General features: G+C 38.4%; 1 protein-coding gene across 1 annotated transcript in view; it reads right to left on the reverse strand.

Moving 5' to 3' along the window:
- Nucleotides 1-23,079, reverse strand: part of LOC122726331 (calcium-binding mitochondrial carrier protein SCaMC-1-like) — a 39,190-nt gene that overhangs the window by 12,076 nt on the left and 4,035 nt on the right. Inside the window, exons 2-6 of the mRNA XM_043963998.1 lie at nt 20,871-20,997; nt 15,945-16,032; nt 9,293-9,404; nt 6,732-6,890; nt 2,349-2,501 (exon numbers count right to left, since the gene is read on the reverse strand). Coding sequence (XP_043819933.1) covers nt 2,349-2,501; nt 6,732-6,890; nt 9,293-9,404; nt 15,945-16,032; nt 20,871-20,997 — 639 coding nt within the window. The remainder of the gene's footprint in view (nt 1-2,348; nt 2,502-6,731; nt 6,891-9,292; nt 9,405-15,944; nt 16,033-20,870; nt 20,998-23,079) is intronic.

The following is a 23,079-nucleotide window of genomic DNA, read 5'->3' on the forward strand; positions in this document are numbered from 1 at the left end:
CTTTCCATAGGCTGATATTGCATCTTTGCTACCTCAGCATCTGAGGCCTCCTCATTCTAGAATATCCCTCTGCCATGCAGGCCCCTGGCTCCTCCCGAGAGCTCCATTTTTAGGAGGGGCCCAGTCCAACTATTATTCCCTCCCCAGTTTTGCTTTTGACTTTCCAGACTCAGACATCATGCCCCCGAATAGGTACCTCACTCCCTCTCCTGTTTTTCATTCCCTTTTGTTAAAGTGTAAGTTCTTTGAGGGCAGAGACTGTCTTTTTTTTTCCTTGTATCTGTATCCCCCGCCCCATATTTACCACAGTGTCTGACTGTAGTACACGCTGAAAAAATGATCCTTGCCTCACCTCACCTTGAAACTTTTCCAGATAGAATTTCATTACTCCTCAAATATTCACTGCAGAAGTACTGGTCGCAATTTCATTCTCTTCTATGAGTTTGCTTGATTGTCTTTGTTTCTCAATTGTTAGAGCTAAGAAAAGTTACACTAATCTTTTAATTTTTTTTATCTGTCTCCTGGTTCCCTTCAGGTGTTAGCTAAGATACTATTTTCTACAAGATTTCCCTGATCCCTCTTAATTCCAATGCCTTCCCTCTGAGGTCACCTCCAATTTATATTGTGCATAGTTTGTTGGTATGCAGTTGGTTTTGTGTTGTGTTCCCAGGGACTATTTTTTGCCTTTCTTAGGACTTAGTACTTAGCACAAAGCCTGGCACACAGTAGGTACTTAATAAATATTTGCCCACTTGTTGACTTTGCAAAATTCTTCTGGCACTAAGAAAAGACCTTGGGAAAAGTTATTTGAATTCTGTGTGGAGTCAAGTAAAAATAACTTTAAAAATAAAATAAATAAATATGTACATGAATTTTTTTTAATTTTTAATAATAATGTAAGACAGGAACCAAAGAGTAGTTGAAGGCTTCTGACTCAGGAATTAGGCTAAGCTCTGTAACTACTGTCAGTGTCAAGCAAAAGTTAGATCTTCCAAGTATAGATATATGTAAATTTTCAAATTAGATCCACTAAAAATATAATTGTACTGTCTATCACTTCAAGGAAGTATAAAGACTTAAACCTGTGGCTTTTTACAAATAAGATGAAATGTTGATGTAACATTAGTGCTGATTAAAAGATAATATTAAATTTGACATTTATAGTGATGCCTTTTTTTAACCTGGTTCATATTAATTAGATTTCTACAAGTTGTGATAATCGAATAAAATTCCCAATGTTGATATATATGTGGCTCCCATTCTGAATCCAAAGTAAATTAGCAAAAATGTACTATTCCTTTCATTACAGAACAAATAAAGAAGGAAACAATGAATTTCTTTTGAAAACAATAATTTTTTGTGGGGCAATGAGGGTTAAGTGACTTGCCCAGGGTCACACAGCTAGTAAGTGTCAGTGTCTGAGGCCAGATTTAAACTCAGGTCCTCTTGAATCCAGGGCCAGTGCTTTATCCACTGTGCCCCCTAGCTGCCCCCTAAACAATAATTAAAAAAAAAAAACCTTCTGCTGACATAACCATCAGACAAAATAAAAGTGTCATACAAAAATAAGCTAGTTTATTCATTATAATAGCAATGTTCAAGATGCTAACTTTTTTTCATCAAAAACCAAAAGATGAACATTTTCAAATACTCCTTCCTTAAGTTTCTGATCAGATGTTCCAAGGTCATTTGACTAATTCTTCTTGGTTTCTGTACCTTAACAAATGATAGTGTAGCCCTTCACACAGGCACAGAGTGTTGTTCTCCATCGATGAGGAGAGAAGAACATGGCAATAGACTTTGGGACTGGGGTTTACAATAGTTAAAAGTTGACACTGAAATCACCAAGTTGGCTAAAGGAGGATTAATATTTTGGACAGAGCATCTCTCAAGGCACATAAAAGAATAATTGTGATTGTCACTAGTGAAGGGGGTGTCCCCACCCACAAAATCACCTATTATATATTGAAGTGTTATAAGGAAGGTATCTGTGATAATTACTAACAAGGGGAGCAGCTAGGTGGTACAGTGGATAAAGCACTGGCCCTGGATTCAGGAGTACCTGAGTTCAAATCCGGCCTCAGACACTTGACACTTACTAGCTGTGTGACCCTGGGCAAGTCACTTAACCCTCATTGCCCCACCCCCCAAAAAAAAGAAATAACTGGTGCAAAAACAAAAGAGAACAATGATAATTACTAACAAAAATGCCTATGGAGAAAAACAAAGACATTCTTATTTATATTAAAAACTATGTTCTTCATTTTTGTGAGGATAGTCCTAAAGATTAAAAAAAAAGTTTAAGCATTCTCTGTTAATAAATTCCACAGGCAATAAGAATACAGTACCTTTTCATATGACCAGTATTTAATTGATGTCTCAGGTGCAATTCTGAGAACATGCATATAATTTCCCTTCCAAAAAGAAATGACGCCTCCTTCCTTCAACATATTCTCAAAGCCAGTCTTGAGATTCAGTGTCACTAGTGGTAAATTTTGAGCCTAGACATGCAGGAAAACATTGAATTAATTGATAAAATGACATTCTTTTGTAATTGTTTAGAGAGCACTTGTATTTATAAAGCACCTTCCCTGTTCAACATTCTTTACATTTATATCCTTTTCAGCTTTCACCAGGAGATATATAAAACTTTAAAAGGTACTAAATATAAACATTGTTTAATTCAATACAATTGTCATTAAGAAGAAATTAGCAAGTTTAACAACCCAGCAGAGATCATATTATACCCCACTTCATAGGTGGTTATGATTGAAATATACAGTTGTAAAAAAATACAATAAAAGTAATCTATCCACAAGTCATATAACCTTGGAAGCTAGCAATGTGGCAGTGAGTCATAAAATGAAAGTAGCTTTAGCTGAGCTTAGACTTTTCCTTCTAGAGAGTGACTCACACACAAATGGCTCTATTAAGAAGTATGTTTTGTATATACTCTGTCAGAAAATTTATTATTGGAAATAGAAATCATATTTTTAATTTTTATTTTTTCTCAATTACAAGTCAACACAAATTTTTAATTTCTTCTTCCCTTCTCCTCTCCTTAAGAAGGCAAGCAATTTGATACAGATTATATATGTGCAGTCATACAAAACATTTTCACACTAGCCATGGTGCAAAAAAAATGCGGGCCAAAATAAAAATATATATATATATATATATGAACATTTCAATCTGCCTTTATATTCCATCAGTTCTTTCTTTGGAGGTAAACGGCATTTTTCATAAATCCTTCAGAATTATCTTGGATCATTATATTGCTAAGAATAGCTAAGTTATTCACAGTTTGCCGTTTCTATGTATGATGTTGTCCTGGTTCTGCTAAATTCATTTTGCATCAGTTCATGTAAATCTTGCCAGATTTTTCTGAAAGCCTCCTGTTCATAGTTTCTTATAGCCCAATAGTATTCCATCACAACTTGTTCAGCCATTCCCTACTTGATGGGCATCCCTCAATTTTCGATTCTTTGCTACCACAAAAAATGTTTCTGTAAATATTTTTTACACATAGGTCCTTTTCCTTTTTCTTTGATCTATTTGGGGTACAGACCTAGTAGTGGTATTGCTGGGTCAAAAGTTATAGACAGTTTTATAGCCCTTTGGGCATAGTTCCACATTGCTCTCCAGAATGGTTGGATCAGTTCACAGACTACCAACAGTGCAATAGTGTCCTTATTTTTCCACATCCCTTCCAGCATCTATCGTTTTTCTTTTCTGTCTTATTAGCCAAAGGCAGAAATTATACTGAAGTCATAGGGCAGGATAAAGCTAGTCATCATGGACAGCAAATTCAATGTGATTTAATACTATGGTATGGCAGACAAAAAGTCTAATGAGACCTTCAGCTAAAAAAATAGACAATAGTGTCCAGAGCAGCTGAGAGAAATAGTTTCACTGCAGTGTTCCCGATTCAGATCACATCTGGAGTATAGAGTTTAGATCAGGGTGCCACCTTTTATAAGGGACACTGCCAAATTGAACCAGGAGGGCTCAAAATTTTGCCAAAGTGAGGATCAGGTGGAAAAAATGCCCTTTTTATTCTTGGTTTTTCACACTGGTCAAAGCTCATTCTAAGCATGAGCCTCTGTTAACATTCTCTTTTTTGGGGTGGGGGGAGTGAGGCAATTGGGGTTAAGTGACTTGCGCAGAGTCACACAGATAGTAAGTGTCAAGTGTCTAAGGCTGGATTTGAACTCAGATCCTCCTGAATCCAGGGCTGGTGCTTTATCCACTGTGCCACCTAGCTGCCCCTCTGTTAATATTCTTACAAAGACAATATGTTAGTTCTCCCCTCCCCTACCAAAAAAATTACTCAGGAAACACTTTTAAGTTTAATCTGCATTATTAACATTTTCTCCACCATTTTCTTAAGTCTAGAGACAATCAACAAAACAATAAATCAAGCCCTGATTTGTATGTAGAGTTTACTGATTTCCAAGATGTAAACACCTACATTACAAACTTTGCAATTGGTCAGGGAAGTTTCTTTTGGATCCAGAGAACCCCTAAATGACACATGTCAAATGACACATCCTTCTAGTCATCCTCAGTCACCAACCTTCCCATTTTCTTAGGTTAGTCATTGAGTTCCCCCTCCATCCACATCAGCAGTGAGGTCACTAGATGTTGTTTTTGTTGTTGTGTATTTGTTTTCAGTTGTGTATGACTCTTCATGACCAAGTGGTTTGCCAGTCCCTTCTCCAGCTTATTTTACAGACGACGAAACTGAGGTATATCAGGTTAAGTGACTTGTCCAGGGTCACACAGCTAGTAAGTGTCTGAGGCTGGATTTGAACTCAGATATTCCTGAGTCTAGGCCCAGCACCCTATCCAGTGAACTACCTAGATAACTAGAGTGTTTGATACCAGGACCATCGTTTGTGAGGAATATTAAAAAGGCCAACATGACAGGGAAGGAAATAAAGTATAAGAAAAGCAGAAAGAGAGGGAGCAGCTAGGTGGCGCAGTGGATAAAGCACCAGCCCTGGATTCAGGAGTACCTGAGTTCAAATCCGGCCTCAGACACTTGATACTTACTAGCTGTGTGACCCTGGGCAAGTCATTTAACCCCAACTGCCCCGCCAAAAAAAAAAATCAGAAAGATAGGAAGAGGCCAGATTGTGAAGAGCTTTCAATGACAGAGATATGTATATTAGATACTAAAAGTAATAGAGAGCCACTGAAATGTATTGAGTTGATGAGCGGCATGGACAGACGCTCTGTTTAGGAACATCACTAGCAGCTGTGTGGATGATGGATTGGAGAGGGAGACTTTAGACAGAGAAACCAATTAGGTGGCTATTGAAATAGTCCAGGTAAGAGGCTATAAAGGCCTGAATGAGGGTGACTGTGGAAATGGAAAGAAGGAAATGTATGCAAGAAATATTTCTGAAGAAAAAAAAGACTTAGTAACTGGTTCTCTACTGGCGTGAATAAAACTGCGGAGTTGAGGGGGATACTGAGGTTTCAAACCTCGGTGACTGGAAGGATAGTAGTATCCTTGACAGGAATAAAAGAGTTCAGAAGAGGTGTGGGTTTGGGGACAAATCACAGCAAGTTCTCTTTTGTACAGGTTGAGTTCGAGATGCCCATAGGACATTCAGTCTGAAATGTCCAATAAGCAACTTGTGATTGACATTAGAACTCCAAAGAGAATCCCTACCACCTGATGTGTCCATCCCCCATACCCTCTGAACCTGATTACACTGTCTCCCTAATGTTGGGACAATTCTTATCAGTAAACATCACTTCAAGCAAACCTGATGGGCTCAGTTTCCTGGTTTGTTCTTGGATAACCCCACTGATAGCCCTAGACCAGGATCTACCTTAGGGGTCCCTACTCTCCCAGAGACCATAAAGAGAGGCATGTATCCTGTGCCAATTCCAGATCTAATTCAGCAAAGTGAATGGATAGATGGGTAGATGGATAAGTGAGTGAATGAATGAATGAATGAATGAATGAATGAATGAATGAATGAAAAAGCATGTATTAGGTACTATGTGCCAAGCACTATGCTAGGGACACAAATAGAAAAGTGGATTAGCTCCTGTCCTTAAGAAATATACATTTCATTGAGCAAGATAACATATGTAAGTGGTAGTCATGTCAGGGAGGGGTGGTGGAATTTTAGTTTGAAAAGTCACAGGGATTTTGAGTAACATCATAGGGGAACAGGCCAATATACTGTCAGTAGCAGTGGCAATATTAATTAGATTATGGTTCCAGAGCTGAAAAGTTGGGTTTGAGGAGGAGGCATGAAGCAGCAGACTTACTCAAAGAAGGGCTCCTTGGCACTCCAGGAACAAATCATCTGAGGGATGATGCAATCGTCTGAGCTATAGAATTACAAACAGTCCCTGTTAATGAAACTAAAGCAACTAAAAAAGGCAATTGATTCGATGGAGGGCATCAGAAAAGCTCCCAGCACTGCTAGATTGTAGCCCAGTTGTAACACCTTTAAAAGAGAGCTCCTGATGGCTGACCTAGGTTGTTTTAGAGATCTGCTTCAAGCATCCCTGGACCCCCACACCCTTGATGATCATTGATGATTAACAAATATAGCTCTAATCATGACTTCTGAGAGCCTGATTAGATACTGGCAAGGAAGTGTATTTCTGACACACCTGCCCATGCTCCTTTTAGCAGAAATATTTCTAATAAATGGAAATTATTCCTTTGAAAAGCAGCAAACATCTGTGAACCATGTACTCACCTGCATTATGACCTTCAGACGTTCTAACGGAGCTGTACATGTTCGAGAGATGGCACTAGCTACCATTCCTGCCAACACATGTCTCCACCTCTGGCCAGAGACTCTATCATCTTCGGTGAATTCATCTGGAATAGATAAACTCTCCCCTATGTCGATTATCTGGAAAAGTAAAAAGGAGAATGTTATGACATTAGAATTAGAAATAGGTTGTCCCAGGATACGATTCTATCTCTTATTTTAAAATGAAGTGCCAATTTATGTAATCTCCCTGAAGTTAATTAAGACCAAATTATTCCTAGGATGGAAGCAATCTGTTAAGCACAAATTGTTTTAAATAACCCATTCAGACACTAAACAGTGCAATATCCATTCAGATGGGATTGGAATGAACAGCAATTACAATCTCCATTTGAATTCTGTTCTAGTGCCTTATTGCAGAATGGAGGTGACCTCTATGTTCTCAAGACTACACCAGGAGAATTCAAGCTATAAGAAGTTCTTCCAGGCTGGAAAGGTTATGTCCTGGGGACAGTCTATCACCTGAGGACCATGTTAACTTAATTCAGAGAAGCTAAGTTTCACAACATTGGCCACTAGACAACACTGTTAACTATATTTTCAAGAAACAATCTACTCATATTTTTTTTTCATCTGACTAGAAAAGTTCTTAGTAGTTTACCTGATTTTATTTCCAGTCATATGGTATCCAGATTTTTGACGTTGTTCTGGGAGACCTATTATTTTTGCTCTATTTTTTATATCAGTTGCTTTGGTTTATATACAATTCAGGTGTTGGTGTGTGAAGCTGGTTGTTAACTGTTGTTCCATGAACTCTGGGGAGTCTGTAGAGTATCTTTCTGATCAGATAATTTTGGTCCATTTTCCTTTGAAACAGGGTGCTGATGCATGCAGAGAATACATCAGTATGCCTAGGTGATACAAATTCCTCATATGGAAGAAGCTAGAGAGTCTGCTTCTAGTAAAGTTGTAATGATGTTTAATAAAGGTACCTTGGGGGAGACATTGAACATACATAAACATTCTATAACTATTACTAATATGCTCATCACGTGATTTGTACAAGCTTTCAATTGATTTCTGTTGAACAAGAACTGAAGATGTCTTTAAGAAGGCTTTAGGAATGGGGCAACTAGGTGGCACAGTGGATAAAGGTCCTGGATTCAGGAGGACTTGAGTTCAAATCCAGCCTCAGACACTTGACACTAACTAGCTGTGTGGCCCTGGGCAAGTTACTTAACCCCAATTGCCTCCCCAAAAAATTGAAAAAGAAAGAAGGCTTTAGAAAGCCTCAGACATTCGCTTTAGCTTCTTTGCATGCTGTTGGACTTTTTTTTTGCCAATGACATCTTGAAATTTAGTGTTGTAAGGGTAGAGGCCAGCTTCTAGACCATGAAAAATGGGCCTCAGTCCTTAGCCTCTGCATTTTTATTTTCTATTTTAGGTAAAAAGACTGAATGCTCCAATCTTTGTGTGTTTTGGGAGGTTAAGTGAGCAAATGGAAAACCTGACATCCCAAGTGTCTATATTTTGCAACCAAACAAGCACTGGTGTCCACAGGAGCAAGAAGTGACCTTTTAGACCCAACCTAGGAATATCTAAGACAAAGACACATCTGGCAATCATGCTACATCTGGACATGAACATGATGGAACTGATGCTATATATAAACTGCTAAGAGTGAGTCTACTCATTAAAAACCATGCTTGTATAGGAAAGAGCATGTCTCTGAGTCACTAGGAGGAAATGTTTCTACTTTTGGTATTGACACATCCTTGAGGTAAATACCCTTTTATAAAATCTGATTGATGCTAAGTGGGTAATTGGAATTGCTGTGCTAGTCACTGGCACCTAACAGTGGAGGGAACACAGCCATTAGGTGCTTGAGCCAACAATAGTAGAAAAAGTGATGCTCTAGCTCACAGAGTTATTATTAGAGCTAGAAATCAAAAACAGTCTACCTACTAATTGAGAGATCTTTCTATGACCCCGGATCCAGCTGGAAAGGCGTACTTTATTTGTGATGTTTGTGCTGCTTTAAGGAGCTCTGAGCATACTTTGTACATAGTGGCACAGAGAAATCTATCACACTGATTCCCTATTGAATGAGCAGGACCATGTTTGTTAGGCAAGCCAAATGCTCTGTAAACCTCAGGATTGTAAATTTAGAGCTGGAAGGCATCTAGAATTCATTTAGTCCAGTTCTCTCATTTAGTATATGATGAAGCTAAGACCCAGTAGTCACAAAGATAAAAATGACAGATCCTAGCCTTAAGCCTGTGTTCTCTGACTCCGAAGCTAATGCTCTTTTCTACCTTCAAGAGAGAGAGATACACATACCTACACAAACACTTATGTGTGTTTGTGTAGGTATGTGTATATAAATATGTGTGTGTATATATATGTATGTATATTTATACATACATACATATATATATATATATATGTGTGTGTGTGTGTGTTATGATTATTCTCAGAATGTCCAAAGTTTCACATATAGCTACCAGGCAAATCAATATACCCAAGTCGTACAGCATACTTACAGTGGAATGTTTCCAAAACTGGATCATCTCCTCATAATTTGCTATTGTATTAAATAAAAAATAGCTTGTCCATTCATTCCAGTCCACTGACATGGTCCCCTCTTCATCTAGGCTGCAAATTGTTAAAAGACATGGTCAATTGGGGAATAGCCAAACACATTAGGGTATAAGACTGTGATGGAATGCTACTGTGCTATAAGAAATAATGAACTCTATGATCTTAGAAAAACATGGATAGACTTCCAGGAGATAATGAAGGGCAAAATGAACAGAGCCAATAGAACATTATATACAGTAACAGCAATATTACTTTAAGAACAACTTTGAGTAAATAAGTCCTTTTGACTATTTCAAATACCTGAATTAACTACAAAGAATCTATGAAGGGGGGGCAGCTAGGTGGCACAGTGGATAAAGCACCAGCCCTGGATTCAGGAGGACCCGAGTTCAAATCTGGCCTCAGACACTTGACACTTACTAGGTGTGTGACCTTGGGCAAGTCACTTAACTCTCATTGCCCCACCAAAAAAAAAAAAGAATATATGAAGGAAGACACTATCTGTATCCAAAGAAAGAACTGATATATAGAAGTCTATATAGAATTGTTTTACATATATACATATTTGTGCTTAATGGTAGCCATCTCTAGGGCAGGGGGATAAAGGAGAGGGAAGAAAAAAAAGAAAAAACAAGTTACCTGATAACTTTATTATATATATTTAAAAGGAATAGCAAGTTGTAACAGATTTGCAGTTTCATGTACAATCATCTTTTTTTTCTATTTTATTATGTTATGGAAATGCTCATTTTATTTCTTGATTTCAGAATAAAATAAATAATTTTAAATTAAAAATTAAAGGAGTTGCCAAATTGTTCAATTAAAAAAAAAGATATAGTCAAAATGAACTATAATACAGTTGAAATTAGTATAACTTGACAATTCAGAATGGCAATGCTGGTAAGTCTACCCTACATAACATTGCCCCAACTAACTTTGCTTCCCAATAAGTGTCAATACATAATAAGAAAACATGAATCCCCATGGTAACATCTTTCCAAATAGTGAATAGATCTTAGATTAGCAAGTAGCAGCATCGAGTCATTCTAAAGATGATTGCTGGGCCTTTTCGTCCCCAGAACTGGGCTGCAACAGCAAGAATAGTTTAGAACTTAGAAACACATGTGGGGGGCAGCTCCAAGAAGAATTAAGATGGGCTAAAAACTAATGCTGTAGAACTGCGTTGAGATTGCCAGAGCCTAAAAGAGAACCTACAGAGGCATCTCCTTTCCAGAGCGGGACATATGTGGGGTTCCAATTCACCCAGCTAGTGCCCACAAAGCTGGTGCCCTCTGAGTCTCTAGACCAGAGAAGGTAGAAATTGTTAGGAGGGGCTTGAGGAAAGGCTAGAATTTGTATTATTATATTATTATAACAATCAGATAGTCTCTAGTTTCAATAACCATCTTAGGTGTCTGGATTTAGTTTCTAGATTGAATCCATTTATAATAAGATTTCTATGGGATGAAACTGATTCCATCACCCACATCATTTATTGTTTTTTGTTTGTTTTTTGTAGGGTAATGAGGGTTAAGTGACTTGCCCAGAGTCACACAGCTAGTGTCAAGTGTCTGAGGCTGGATTTGAACTCAGGTCCTCCTGAATCCAGGGCCTGTGTTTTATCCACTGTGCCACCTAGCTACCCCCCACATCATTTATTATTTAATAAACACACTTGTATTTTCTCAGAACCAATTAGCATTGTTAGGCAAGGTATGTGCCAGTTCAATAGATCACTTAATTTTTTTTTTCTTTCAGCCGCTGGTACAGATATTTATCCTCATTCCACTTCAATCTAATATTTCTGAGGGACTTTACCCCTCTCCTGTCTACTTTTGGTTGACTTCCAAACAGCTACACATGCTTTATCTGATTTTAGTTTATAGGTATGAAAAGAGGATTTTCACCACGGAGAGTCCAGAATTCATTTGGAAACAAGGACTGTATGTGATCAGACCTACTCCCTGTTACCCTTTTTTTGAATTCTTGATTTGATCCAGGTATAATGGGTATATAATCAGGGGAACCTCTACCCTCATTGGCTCTGGCTAGAATATCCCCATAGAGCCTGCTAGACATTAGGTCACTTCCTGTGGCACCAGTGTTGGCCTTTGAGCTAGGTTCCCTCCAGTGACACATTTGCCATAGGTCCTTTCTGTAGGGCTACATGTGCTGCCTCAGAGCTGAAAAAAATGTCAGGGGATGCAGTGGATAGAGCACTGGACTTGGAGTCAGGAAGATCAGAATACAAATATAGCCTCAAACATTTATTAGCTGTAGGGAAAGTCACTTTACCTCTGTCTACTTGAGTTTCCTCAAGTATAAAATTGGATAATAATAGCTCATGGGGTTGTTGTGAGGATCACATGAGATAATATTTGTAAAGCACTTAGAACAGTGCCTGGCACATCATGGGCACTTAATAAATGCTTATTTCCTTCCTTCCTCCTTTGGCATGATGCAGCAAGTGGAGAAGGATGGATTATAGAAACAGAGAATGGTCATTGAATCAGAAAGAGCTACCCAATCAGTAAACCTAAAAAGGACTGACTACACTCTCCAACGCTCCCTTCCCTTCTTACTTCCTGCCACAGGTGGTGTGGAACTCTCACTGTGACTTTCCATGGGGAGACGGAGGAGCACCCCTCTTCTCCATATGCATAAATACCGGAACAGCAATATCAAGTGATGGACTTTCTAGGAGTAACTACCTAAGAAGCCCCTGGGTCCCTCCATTGGTACCAACTAAACTACAGGAAGGATGCTCCCCCTTTAGAATGTTTCTTAGGGAAGATGATGTTTGGTAAGAGAAAGAGCCCAACCCCAGCCTGGCTTACCAGACATTTTCCTTGAGGGAGTTGTTCAGAGAAAACAACATTGTCATGGTGAAGGTGAAATACCAACTTGGCAGTTTCACAAAATGTCTCCTTTTTTGAGATTTTGTACTTTTCATTTTTAGCTTTTCTTTTGTGTGGAGTAAATAAGTAGCTGTCCCATATCTATCTCCACTGAACACTGAGTGCCTTTCTATTCACTTTTGGGGAGACCCTCGATACGAATCATATGTAAGCTTTTATTGATTCTTTCTCAGGGTTCTGGAGTGTGAGTGTAGGACCCAAAAAGTTCATAAGCGGGAAAAAAAAAGACAAGAGCCCTCTCTTTTGGAGTCAGGCTTCCTCAGAAGTGAACCTGGTCTGTGTACATGGGTCCTTGCCTAGAGGTCCCTTTTTTGTTGTTGTTCAGTCCTATCTGACTTTTTGTGACCCCATTTGTGGTTTTCTTGGCAAAGATACTGGAGGGGTCTGCCTCCTTCTCCAACTCATTTTACAGATGAAGAAACTGAGGCAAACAGAATAAAGTGACTTGCTCAGGGTCACACAGATAGTAATTGTCTGAGGCCAAATTTAAATTCACAAAGACAAGCATTCTATCCACTGTACCACCCAGCATCCCCAGAGTCACTTTAGAAAGGGTTTCTTAACCTTTTTTTATGTCATGGACCCCTTTGGCAATCTGGTAAAGTTTAAGAACCCTTTCTGAGAATAATGTTTCAAACCCATAAAATAAAAATATGGTATTATAATTATATTGAATATGGATATTAAAATATTTTTTAAAATCCAACTTCTCAGACCTCAGGTTAAGAACTCTTCTGTAGAAGGAGAGGTCAAGTATCTCAGCCCTGCGATCTTAGCAGTGGTGCTGCATTATTACAAAGGCATTCAAGTATAATGCTTTCTGGACCAACCCCAGAGGAGAAAGTATAGAAACTGAAAGTGCTGAATTCATAATCGAGACTACCACTGACCACCTTGTGACCTTGGGTAAGTCACTTAGCCACCCTTGTCCTCAGTTTCCACATCTGTAAAATGAGGTGATTAAACTAAGTTTCCAAAATCCTTTCTCATTCTAGATCTGTGATCTTCCAAAATTGAGTGTACTGAGTGGGGAAAAAATTCTATCATGCCAGTAAAATGACTGCCACAGAATTCACAGCATTTTGCAATGGTTGTAACAGTCTGGCAATAGTAATAAACTGTCAGGATATGGTGTGGTATGATACAATGCTGGCACAACCACCACCTTGTACCACCATCTATTTTTGCAAGCAGACTTCTAAAATACAACTTGGTATACAAATTTTTTTAAAAAGCCTCTTATGGGGGAATCAACCAGGTCTTTACCTGAAAGTTTTTCTCTGAATATAGCTTTTTTTTTTCCTGTGGGACAAGTGGGGTTAAGTGACTTGCCTAGGGTCACACAGCTAGTAAGTCTTAAGTGTCTGAGGCTGGATTTGAACTCAGGTCCTCCTGAATTCAGGGCCAGTGCTCTATCCTCTGCACCACCTAGCTGCCCCTGAATATAGCATTTTTTGTAGGAATTGCTAGTTTACCCAACCATCTGTCTAGTTTTTCCTAAAATAAAAATGTTGCACCAATTCAAATACCATCACCCCCATGGGCATATATACCCTCCTTCAAGATGAGACTCAAAGAGCTATGGAGAACTTTTTAAAAATATGAATACATTATCTACATTCAAGGAGATATTACAAAGGAAGTAAGAAGAATGGCATTTACCCTCGAGGATTTTACAATATGACTGAAGAGGATAATAAGCACAAATGAAAATACACATGTTCTCACATGAGGGAACAGAAGCAAGTAAGGGTGGTTGGTGGAGAAATAAAGCAATAAGAAGAAATGATGAAGAAGCCATGTTCCTTATACTCTTTATGACTGGGGGAAATTCAAAAGATTACTTCTCTGGACTTGCCCTTTCAGATGTTTGTTACCACCAGAGTTTTAAGGAAGAGTGACTGTTGGCAATACTCTAGTGTTTTAATATTCTATTGGTCTCTTCTTCTGGAAAGGGATTGAGGATGCAAAACTGACTTTCCTTTTCAGCCAACAGCTCTGAGGCTCTTTTAGCAAGTATTCAGTAGAGCACAGGGTTGACTGAAACATAGTAAAACAGATGGGACTTTCAGAGAGAGAGAGGGAAAGCAGAATACTTGAACAGCATGAGATAATAAGCACATGGATTTGGGGAAGTTTTGGAGTTCAGTACAAACACACAAGTCCATTTTTAAAAACTTCTCTAAAATTGAGAATAGAATTTTTAACAATATCCAACACCTCAAGATAGTGAAAGAGACTGGAGACATTTTTTTTATTTTTATCATGATAATCCAATTTCCCTCTTTCTTCAAGGACAAAGACAAGGATCTTGCGACTAGTATATGCAATTCGTTTACCTCTCCTGATTCTGCTCTGGTTATCTAGAAAAGTTCCTCCTCCCAAAAAAAGAAAGCTTTGACCTCTGGCTCAGAGCCAAAGAGAGAAAGGAATAAGCTGCACATGGTCCCTTCTGTGCCCAACACAGAATAGAAGAAAAAGAGATGAAAGAGAGAATAGGTGTCCCAGATGTCAGTCTGCCCCCTAGCCTTCCCACTCCTAGTCTAGTCAGATCACCTTCCTTCTTGCTAGTGTCTAATAGAAGTTCTTAACCTGATGTTCATGGACTTATTTTTAAAAATATTTGGATATAATTTGTTTCCTTTGTAATCCCATGTATTTTATTTTTATGTATGTAAGAACATTATTCTGAGGACTCAATCCAAAGCCTTCACCAAAACAAACAAAAAACAACAACAACAACAACAAAGAAAACCCCAGGGCAGCTAGGTGGCACAATAGATAGAGCACTGGCCCTGGATTCAAGAGGACCTGAGTTCAAATCCCGCCTCAGACACTTGACACTTACTAGCTGTGTGACCCTGGGCAAGTCACTTAACCCCAATTACCTCACCAAAAACAACAACAACAAAGCCTTCACCAAACTTTCAAAACAGTCCATGACACAAAAAAGAGAATAACTCCCCTGCTCCTCATCTCCCCTGAGAGTTAGAGACAAAATTCCCCTTCTCTATTCACAGAGCTAATGGTCACTGGAGACACCTAACCTTTGTCAGGTAATGTAACCATTTTGACTCAAGCAAGGCCAACAACAACAAAAATTCACCTTCAGTCCTTCAGTCCCTATTTGAGCTGACCCTCTCCCAAAACTGTTGTTCTTCTGAGGTTGATTGAAGAATAGGGATTGGGGAAGGGAGAGAGAGGAATGTAAATGATAACTGAAAGTATAAAAAATATAGCTAAAAATATATCTTTCAGTTTGAGGCTCTTTTGGAACAAGTCTCTGAAAAAACACCTGAGTTTATATTTATAAACTGGAATAAATCACCTTCTTTTGAGGTTCTCCATTGAATAAATCTTTTCTCTGGCCTTATATACTAAGGCAAGTGGTTATTACTTGGCTTCAGCTGGATGTAAACCAATTTCTCAAGTTGAAGATTGTAAATTACTTTCCAATTACTTTCTTTTTTTTTAAAGGGACAGAGTCATTTTCATATAGAGCTAATATATGCTATGTACAAAATTAACCAACACACCACTTGCACAAGTCAAAATTGTACCTTTTGTAGGATTCATAGACTAAGAAAAAATAAGATAGATTTGTAGCCAAGGTTTTCTGATATAGAATATTAAAATGAAAGCTAAAAGTAATGTTCCAAATTAAGAATGAGCTGACCTTCGAAGAATGTATGTTGCCTGTAGTTTAGAGACATTTGTACCCAGTATCTTGAAAGCCTGGACAATATCTGAAGGTTCAACTTTTCCTTTAAAAAAAATGAGAAAAAAATACACCAATTGAAAGTCTTTGAAAATACAATGACAGAGGGAAATTTTGGGGGGGAAGGGATATTATAATATTCTGCAAAACTGTATTGCCATAAACAAAAGTTGAGAACTATCTTTACACGTAATGGGAAAAATAAAATACCTTATATGTAAAAAAACAAAAACAAAAACAAAAAAAACTTGTATTGCCGGCGCAGCTAGGTGGCGTAGTGGATAAAGCGCCAGCCCTAGATTCAGGAGTAGCTGAGTTCAAATCCGGCCTCAGACACTTGACACTTACTAGCTGTGTGACCCTGGGCAAGTCACTTAACCCCCATTGCCCCGCAAAAAAACCCCAAAAAACAAAACTGTATTGCCATGACAAATACTTTATCACTGGATCTACTTACGAAGAAAAAGAAAATAACTGAATATCCCATCTCGAGACATGAAAAATTCTCTCAACATTATCATGAGAATTTGAAAAAAAAACTAAGTATTTCTTATATCTGAAGCACATTTCTGTTTTATGTCAACTTGTTTCAATTCAACCAGGATTAATAGAGCACCCACATGTGCCTAGGTAGGGCATGGTTGGCTACAATAAGGGATATAAAAGTACTTTATGAAATAATCCCAACTACCGCTAAATTTACAATTATATTGTTTTAATTACTTTGATAATATAAGGCATAATATGATGAAATGGTAAAATGTGTAATATTGACAATATGCACTATGGGTGATGAGAAAGATCAGGGTCAATGTTGATGGAAAATACCAGAGGAAATACTGGAGGAGGTGGAATTTAAACTACTCCTTGAAGGAAAGTAAATTTTAGATGGATGGAGGAGAAACCTGGGAGCTTCTGCACAAAGAATATTATATAATGTTCTAAAGATAGCAAAGTTGTTATTAAATTGTGTTTCAGCTATTTCCAACTCTCCGTGACCTCATTTGGGGTTTTCTTGGCAAAGACATTGGAATAACTTGTTATTTCCTTCTCCATCTTATTTTACTGATGAGGAAACTGAGGCAAACAGAGTTAAGTGAATTGCCCAGGGTCACACAGCTAGTAAGAAAGAGTCTGAGGCCAGATTTGAATTCATGACGATAACTCTTCCTGGTTCCAAGCCTGATGCTCTATCTACTGCACCACCTAGCTACCAAGGGAGCAAAGATTCCCATTCAAAAGTCTATCATTACAATAGCAGTTAGATTTCAATAAATCTTTGATATCATCAGTGTACAGATAATCAATGGCACAAATCACAATTCATCCACACTTTCTCAGTCTAATAATCCTATCCATGTCCTTGCATAAATTCACCATGGGGGAGCCCAACCAGTGTGGTACGGGCCTTGCTCTAATCCCTTTCAGATTATGAGTATACCTAAGTGACTGTGCTAGCTGTCAAGGTCATGCCTTGCTGTTATTATCTCGATTGTTGCACCGTTCAAAGAATCTTGTATGATTGTGACACCTACACAGAAAATATTGATTTTCAGGAGAACCTTTGATGTGGCCTTTTGCAGCTCTAGATCAAATGATTTTTTTTCTAATCAACAATCAATAAATATCAACTGTTGGATCTTGTGTTTTCTGTGCCTTTTAATCAACAGTAGGACCAAAGATGTGTTCTGCTCTCAGACATCATTTACAAAAGCCTACTTTTCTCCATGTCATATCTTCACTAAGGAAGCCACTGCTATGTGTATAAATTATTTTCATTTTCTGTAGAGATGGGGAGAGAAGGCTTGTTATTGACATTCTCTTAAATTACCTTACTATGATAGTAATGAAGTCTGATTTTTTCCCCACGACTTCAGTATCCTCAACTCAAATAGAACTTGAGAGTGGATCCCTTAGTACCTGGAGAATTCTATTACCCCTAGGACAGATCGCTTCTGTGTATATTTGGTTTAGTCACAAAATCACAGAATTTTAGAGTTGAAAGGAACATCAGCAGCCATCTTGTCCACCCTATACCTGAAAGGAACCCATACTATAACATTGTTGTTATTTAGTCATTCTTCAGTCATGCCCAAGTTTGTGGTTTTCTTAGCAAAGATATTGGAGTGGTTTGCCATTTCTTTCTGAAGCTCATTTTACAGATGAAGACAATGAGGCTGAGTTAAGTGACTTACCCAGGGTCACACACCTAATAAGTATCTAAGGCCAAGTTTGAACTCATGAAGACAAGTCTTCTCCGCTCCAAGTGCAGCACTCATCCACTGCACCACCTAGCAGCCCTAATGTAACATACCACCTCTGTAATCATCCATTCTAAAATTTTCCCAGAAATTGAAGTCAAGCTCAGTGGGCAATCGTTTTCAGACTCCATTCATTTCCCTTTTCTGCAAATCTGAACATTTACCAACTCTTTGGGTATTTTCCCTGTTTTCCCTGATCAACAAGTTAGTTAGCAAGCATTTATTAAGCGCCTACTATGTGCTAGGCACTATGCTAAGCACTGGGATAAAGACAAAGGCAAAAGACAGTCCTAACTCTCACGGAACTCAGTCTAATCTCATGAGGAAAACAACATGCCAACAAGTATGCGCAAAATCTTGAGAGAAGGTACTAATATTGAGGGGATCTAAAAGCCTTCTTATAAAAGGTGGGATCTTAGCTGGGACTTGAAGAAAGCCACGGAAGAAGCCAAGAGGTAAAGATGAAAAGGAAGATTTTTCCCAATAAGTTTCTAGTACGTGGTAGGCATTTCACATATGCTTGTTTATTGACTGCTATCACTGAGAGCAGCTCAGCAATCACATCTGCCAGTTCTTTCAGTTCCTAAGGATAGAGCACATCTGGTCCAGGTGGCTTGAATTGATCACGAGCAGCTAAGTGCTCTCTTACTATCTCTCTTTACATTTGTGCATCTACTTGCTTTTAGCCATTTTTGTTCTATCATTTCCAATGTAAAAGTCGTTCTCCTTGGCAAAGAAAACAGAAACAAAGCAAGACTTCATCAGTTCTATCAGTTCTACTTTCTCTTGGTGGTCAGTTATCATTGATCCATAGACCCCAAGCGGTGTCCTTGACACTCCATCCTCTTCTCCCCCTCCCCATATAACTAAACAAACAAAAAGCCACCCTTTTGGTTGGCATTAGCTAACCTCCCCAGCCTTGATACACTTTAGCATTTTTTCATGACTACAGCATGCCACATTCTCTATTATCTGACCATGCCTTCTGTGGCTGTACAGATCTTTTTTAAAAAATCTAAGTTGGTTGATGATTCCCTCTGCATCTATATTAGTCTCTTTAGGCAACTCCCATTTCTCTTCCTTATTGGAATTATTTCTCCTTGTTCTTTCATAATTTTGTGCTTGAGAGTTTCTCATTTTTCCTAAGCTTACTTCCTCTGTGGATTCCTTAATCGGTCTATTTGAAGCAGCCATGATGCTGACAGAGATCAAAGTAATCAGTACAAACAGGACCCTATAGAGAGCATCTCCTGCACAGAGAGAACCACTCATCTATTTGGATTTTGTACAAAACATCCTCCATGATGCTAGAAAAGAGCTTTGGTGAATATATCTCTCCCTGCTTTATGCATCCCTGGATACTGATGATCTGAACCATTGAATCACATCTATTTGTTGGCCTTCTTGCGCTTTTATCTGTAAATGTTCTTAGTATGATCTGGCTCAGTTGGATCTGATGCCAAGCTTTCTGAATGATGGCTTCCATGTTACCTTTGACCTACTCCCATGGTGTCAAATTTTCTGTCTATTAAGACAGAATTAATTTCATTTTTATGATGTTGTTGGTTGCCCAATCATATTTCATGCCAACAAGTCTCTTCTTGAAGAAATGATATGAAGAAATGATATGAGAGCTCAGGCTCTCGAGTGGTAAATCAGCCTTTGTCCTCTTTCATTTCTTGTCTTAAACCATAAATTCCAATAAAATTAAGTTAAAGAAGAACAAATGGGAAATCCTATATTTGGGTTAAAAAAATAAACTGATAGAACTGTGACTCATGACTATACAAGAATTTCTGTAGAAATGAACTGGAAGTTTTAGTGAACTGAAAACAATAGAAGTCAACAGCACAATTCAGCCAACAAAAACAGGAATGTAATCGGAGACTCAATAAATGGAAGCACAATGTAACAGAAGAGAGAAGTAAGAGTATATGCAGTACTTTCCCCTGGTCACCTTGCATTGGGTTCTGTGTTTTGTTGAAGGTGAGTCATCTTAAGGGGGATTTTATCATGAACTGGATTATATCTGGAGTTGGGCATCTAAGATGGTAAAAGGGTTTGAAACCAGCTCCTATAAGAATTTTTCTCTTTTCTTAAAGATGAGATTAATACAGTAAAAGAATTAAAGAAGCAAATGGAGTTAGGTCTTTAAAATATTGGGGGGGGAAGCTTTTAGTAAAAGACATTTGTGGCACCGGCCCTGGAGTCAGGAGTACCTGAGTTCAAATCTGCCCTCAGACACTTAACACTTACTAGCTGTGTGACCCTGGGCAAGTCACTTAACCCCAATTGCCTCACTGAAAAAAAAAAAAAAGACATTTGTAGGGGCAGCACAATGAAAGAGAAAGCTGGCTTCAGAGCCTGGGAGCCCTGACCTCCAGTCCTGAGTCTGACATGTGCCGGCTGTGTGAGTTAGTAGATGTCTCAGGACTCTTCTCTAAAGCCATACATATTTCAGAGAAAGTGGCAACCTGCAGTGGTAAAGGGAATTTCTTCATTTGGGAGGTCCCTATACCAAAGAAATCAAGCCCTAAAAGACATCTACTGAAATATCCTTAAATCCAAGTGACATTCATTTTATAGGTTCACTCGTGAATAAAAAAAAAAGAATAAGACATACCACTGTCACTTTTTTCCAGACTTTTAAATGTCAGCTTCAATTTTTTCCCACGGTTTTTAAGATACTTCTTAAATTCATCAAAGACTTTCTTCATATCTTTTTCAGAATCTCCAGATTTTGAAGCATCCTGTGAGAAAGAAAAAATAATAATCATATAACTTTAGAGACAGTCAAGCTGATTTATATTACTGGAAGTATTTGCCCAGGTAAATCAGCAGCCACCAGTAATCTGTTTTTCAGAACAAGGCTATGCCCACCAAGAATACTATACACCTTCAACTATCTGGCTTTAAACACATTTGTGTTTAAAGTGCCTGCTATGTACCAAGGCACTGTGCCAGGTGCTATAGATGCAAAGGAAAAAATGAAAAAGTCAGGGGCAGCTAGGTGGCGAAGTGGATAAAGCACTGGCCCTGGATTCAGGAAGACCTGAGTTCAAATCCAGCCTCAAACACTTGACACTTTTACTGGCTGTGTGACCCTGGGCAAGTCACTTAACCCTCAGTGCCCCACCCAAAAACAAAACAAAAAATGAAAAAGTCCCCTCCCTCAAGGAGCTTGTAATCTACTCTCTGAAATAGCAACCTTTGCTTTATTGCAATTGATTCCATTTTTTATTTTATTAAATTTTATTTGTAAAATTTTATCTTATTAAAATGATAAAGCAACAATTTACATAAATCCACGTTATTATATTTTCAAATGTTATTAGGGTCAAAGGCTAAGTTCTCTGACCTGCCCACTGCAGACCCTAAGGCTTTTTTGACTTAATATTAAAATCAATTCCAGAAAAAGACTTCCATGAAATTTACAGGAGACAGAATTTTTCTTTCCACTGAAAAACAATAATATGATTAACATTAGCACTTACTATGTGCCAAGCACTATACCATGCTCTTTGCAAATATCACCTCATTTGATTCTCACAACCCAGAAGGGTAGGTGCTATTATTATCCCCGTTTTATAGATGAGAAAATTGAGGGAAACAGTTTAAGTAAGTGACTTGCCCAAAGTCACACAGCCAGTAAGTATCTGAGGCCAGATTTGCATTTAAGTCTTCTGACTCCAGACCTAGTGTTTTATCCACCACACCACCTACCTGCCCCAGAAAAGAAAACACTGCTCACTATTCAAGCTTCATGACAAGTAGACCTTACCAGTTTGGCAGCTGCTTACTTGGGAAGCAGCATGACCTATTTTGTCCACTGAGTTTAAAAAGTCAGGATTTAGGTTAAGGTCTTAGCTCTGCCACTTACTAACTCTTGAATCACAGGCAAATAATTTAATCTTTCTGAAATTCATTTCTGTCAACTGTCGCTGTTCATCCTCAACTGTTGTTGTTCATCATTCATTCTCAAAGGTGACCAATGACATCAGGAGGGTGATATCTTGACTTGCAAGTGAATTGGATTCAAGTGAGGCAGAACTAGCAAAGTCATCAGCCTTACTCTCTCCTCCAGAGTCACTCCAGTGGTAAGACATGGGTCAAGACGACTGGTGACAGCCCAGGATGCCGTGGGAGATATTGGCCTTTTTAAGCTAAGGACTTTCCCAGGTCTCAGTTTGCCTGAGTTGATACCCATTCCATAATTAAAGGCTAGATAAGAATTGAGGCAAAAGATGGCCTAGTAAAATAGGAATGGTAATAATTTTACTAAGTGGCAGCACCCAGTAAATGGATAAATGGATAGAATGGATGGAAACTGGCTTCAGAGTCAAGAAATAATGAGTTCGAGTCCCACTTCTGATACATATGTGATGTGTCAGACACAAGCTCCCAGTACCTTGGCACCTCCAAGTCTATCAGTGGCAGAACAGTTTACATTGATAGCAAAAGTTTCCTCACCAAGAGCCCCCTAGATCAATGAAATCAAAGGTCTAGATTTTAGAAATATATTCTAATAATAGCTAGCATTTATTTACATTGAGCTCTAAATTTACAAAGTACTTTAAATGTGTTAATCTCATTTGATTCTCACAACAACCCTGAGAGGTAGATGATACTACTTTTTACAATTAGGAAACTTGAGACAAACAGAATTTAAGTGACTTGCCCAGGGTGTCTGAGGTTGGATTTGAAGTTGAATCTTGCAGACTTTAAGTCCCATAGTCTCCTCACTGAGCTACCAATTTGCCCTAGCTACTTATCTCATTGGACCATCAAGAGGAACTTGCTTTGTAAACTGTAGAGTGCTCTATCAAAATGAG

This window comes from Dromiciops gliroides, chromosome 4 (assembly GCF_019393635.1).
Source record: "Dromiciops gliroides isolate mDroGli1 chromosome 4, mDroGli1.pri, whole genome shotgun sequence".
Classification (NCBI taxonomy): domain Eukaryota; kingdom Metazoa; phylum Chordata; class Mammalia; order Microbiotheria; family Microbiotheriidae; genus Dromiciops; species Dromiciops gliroides.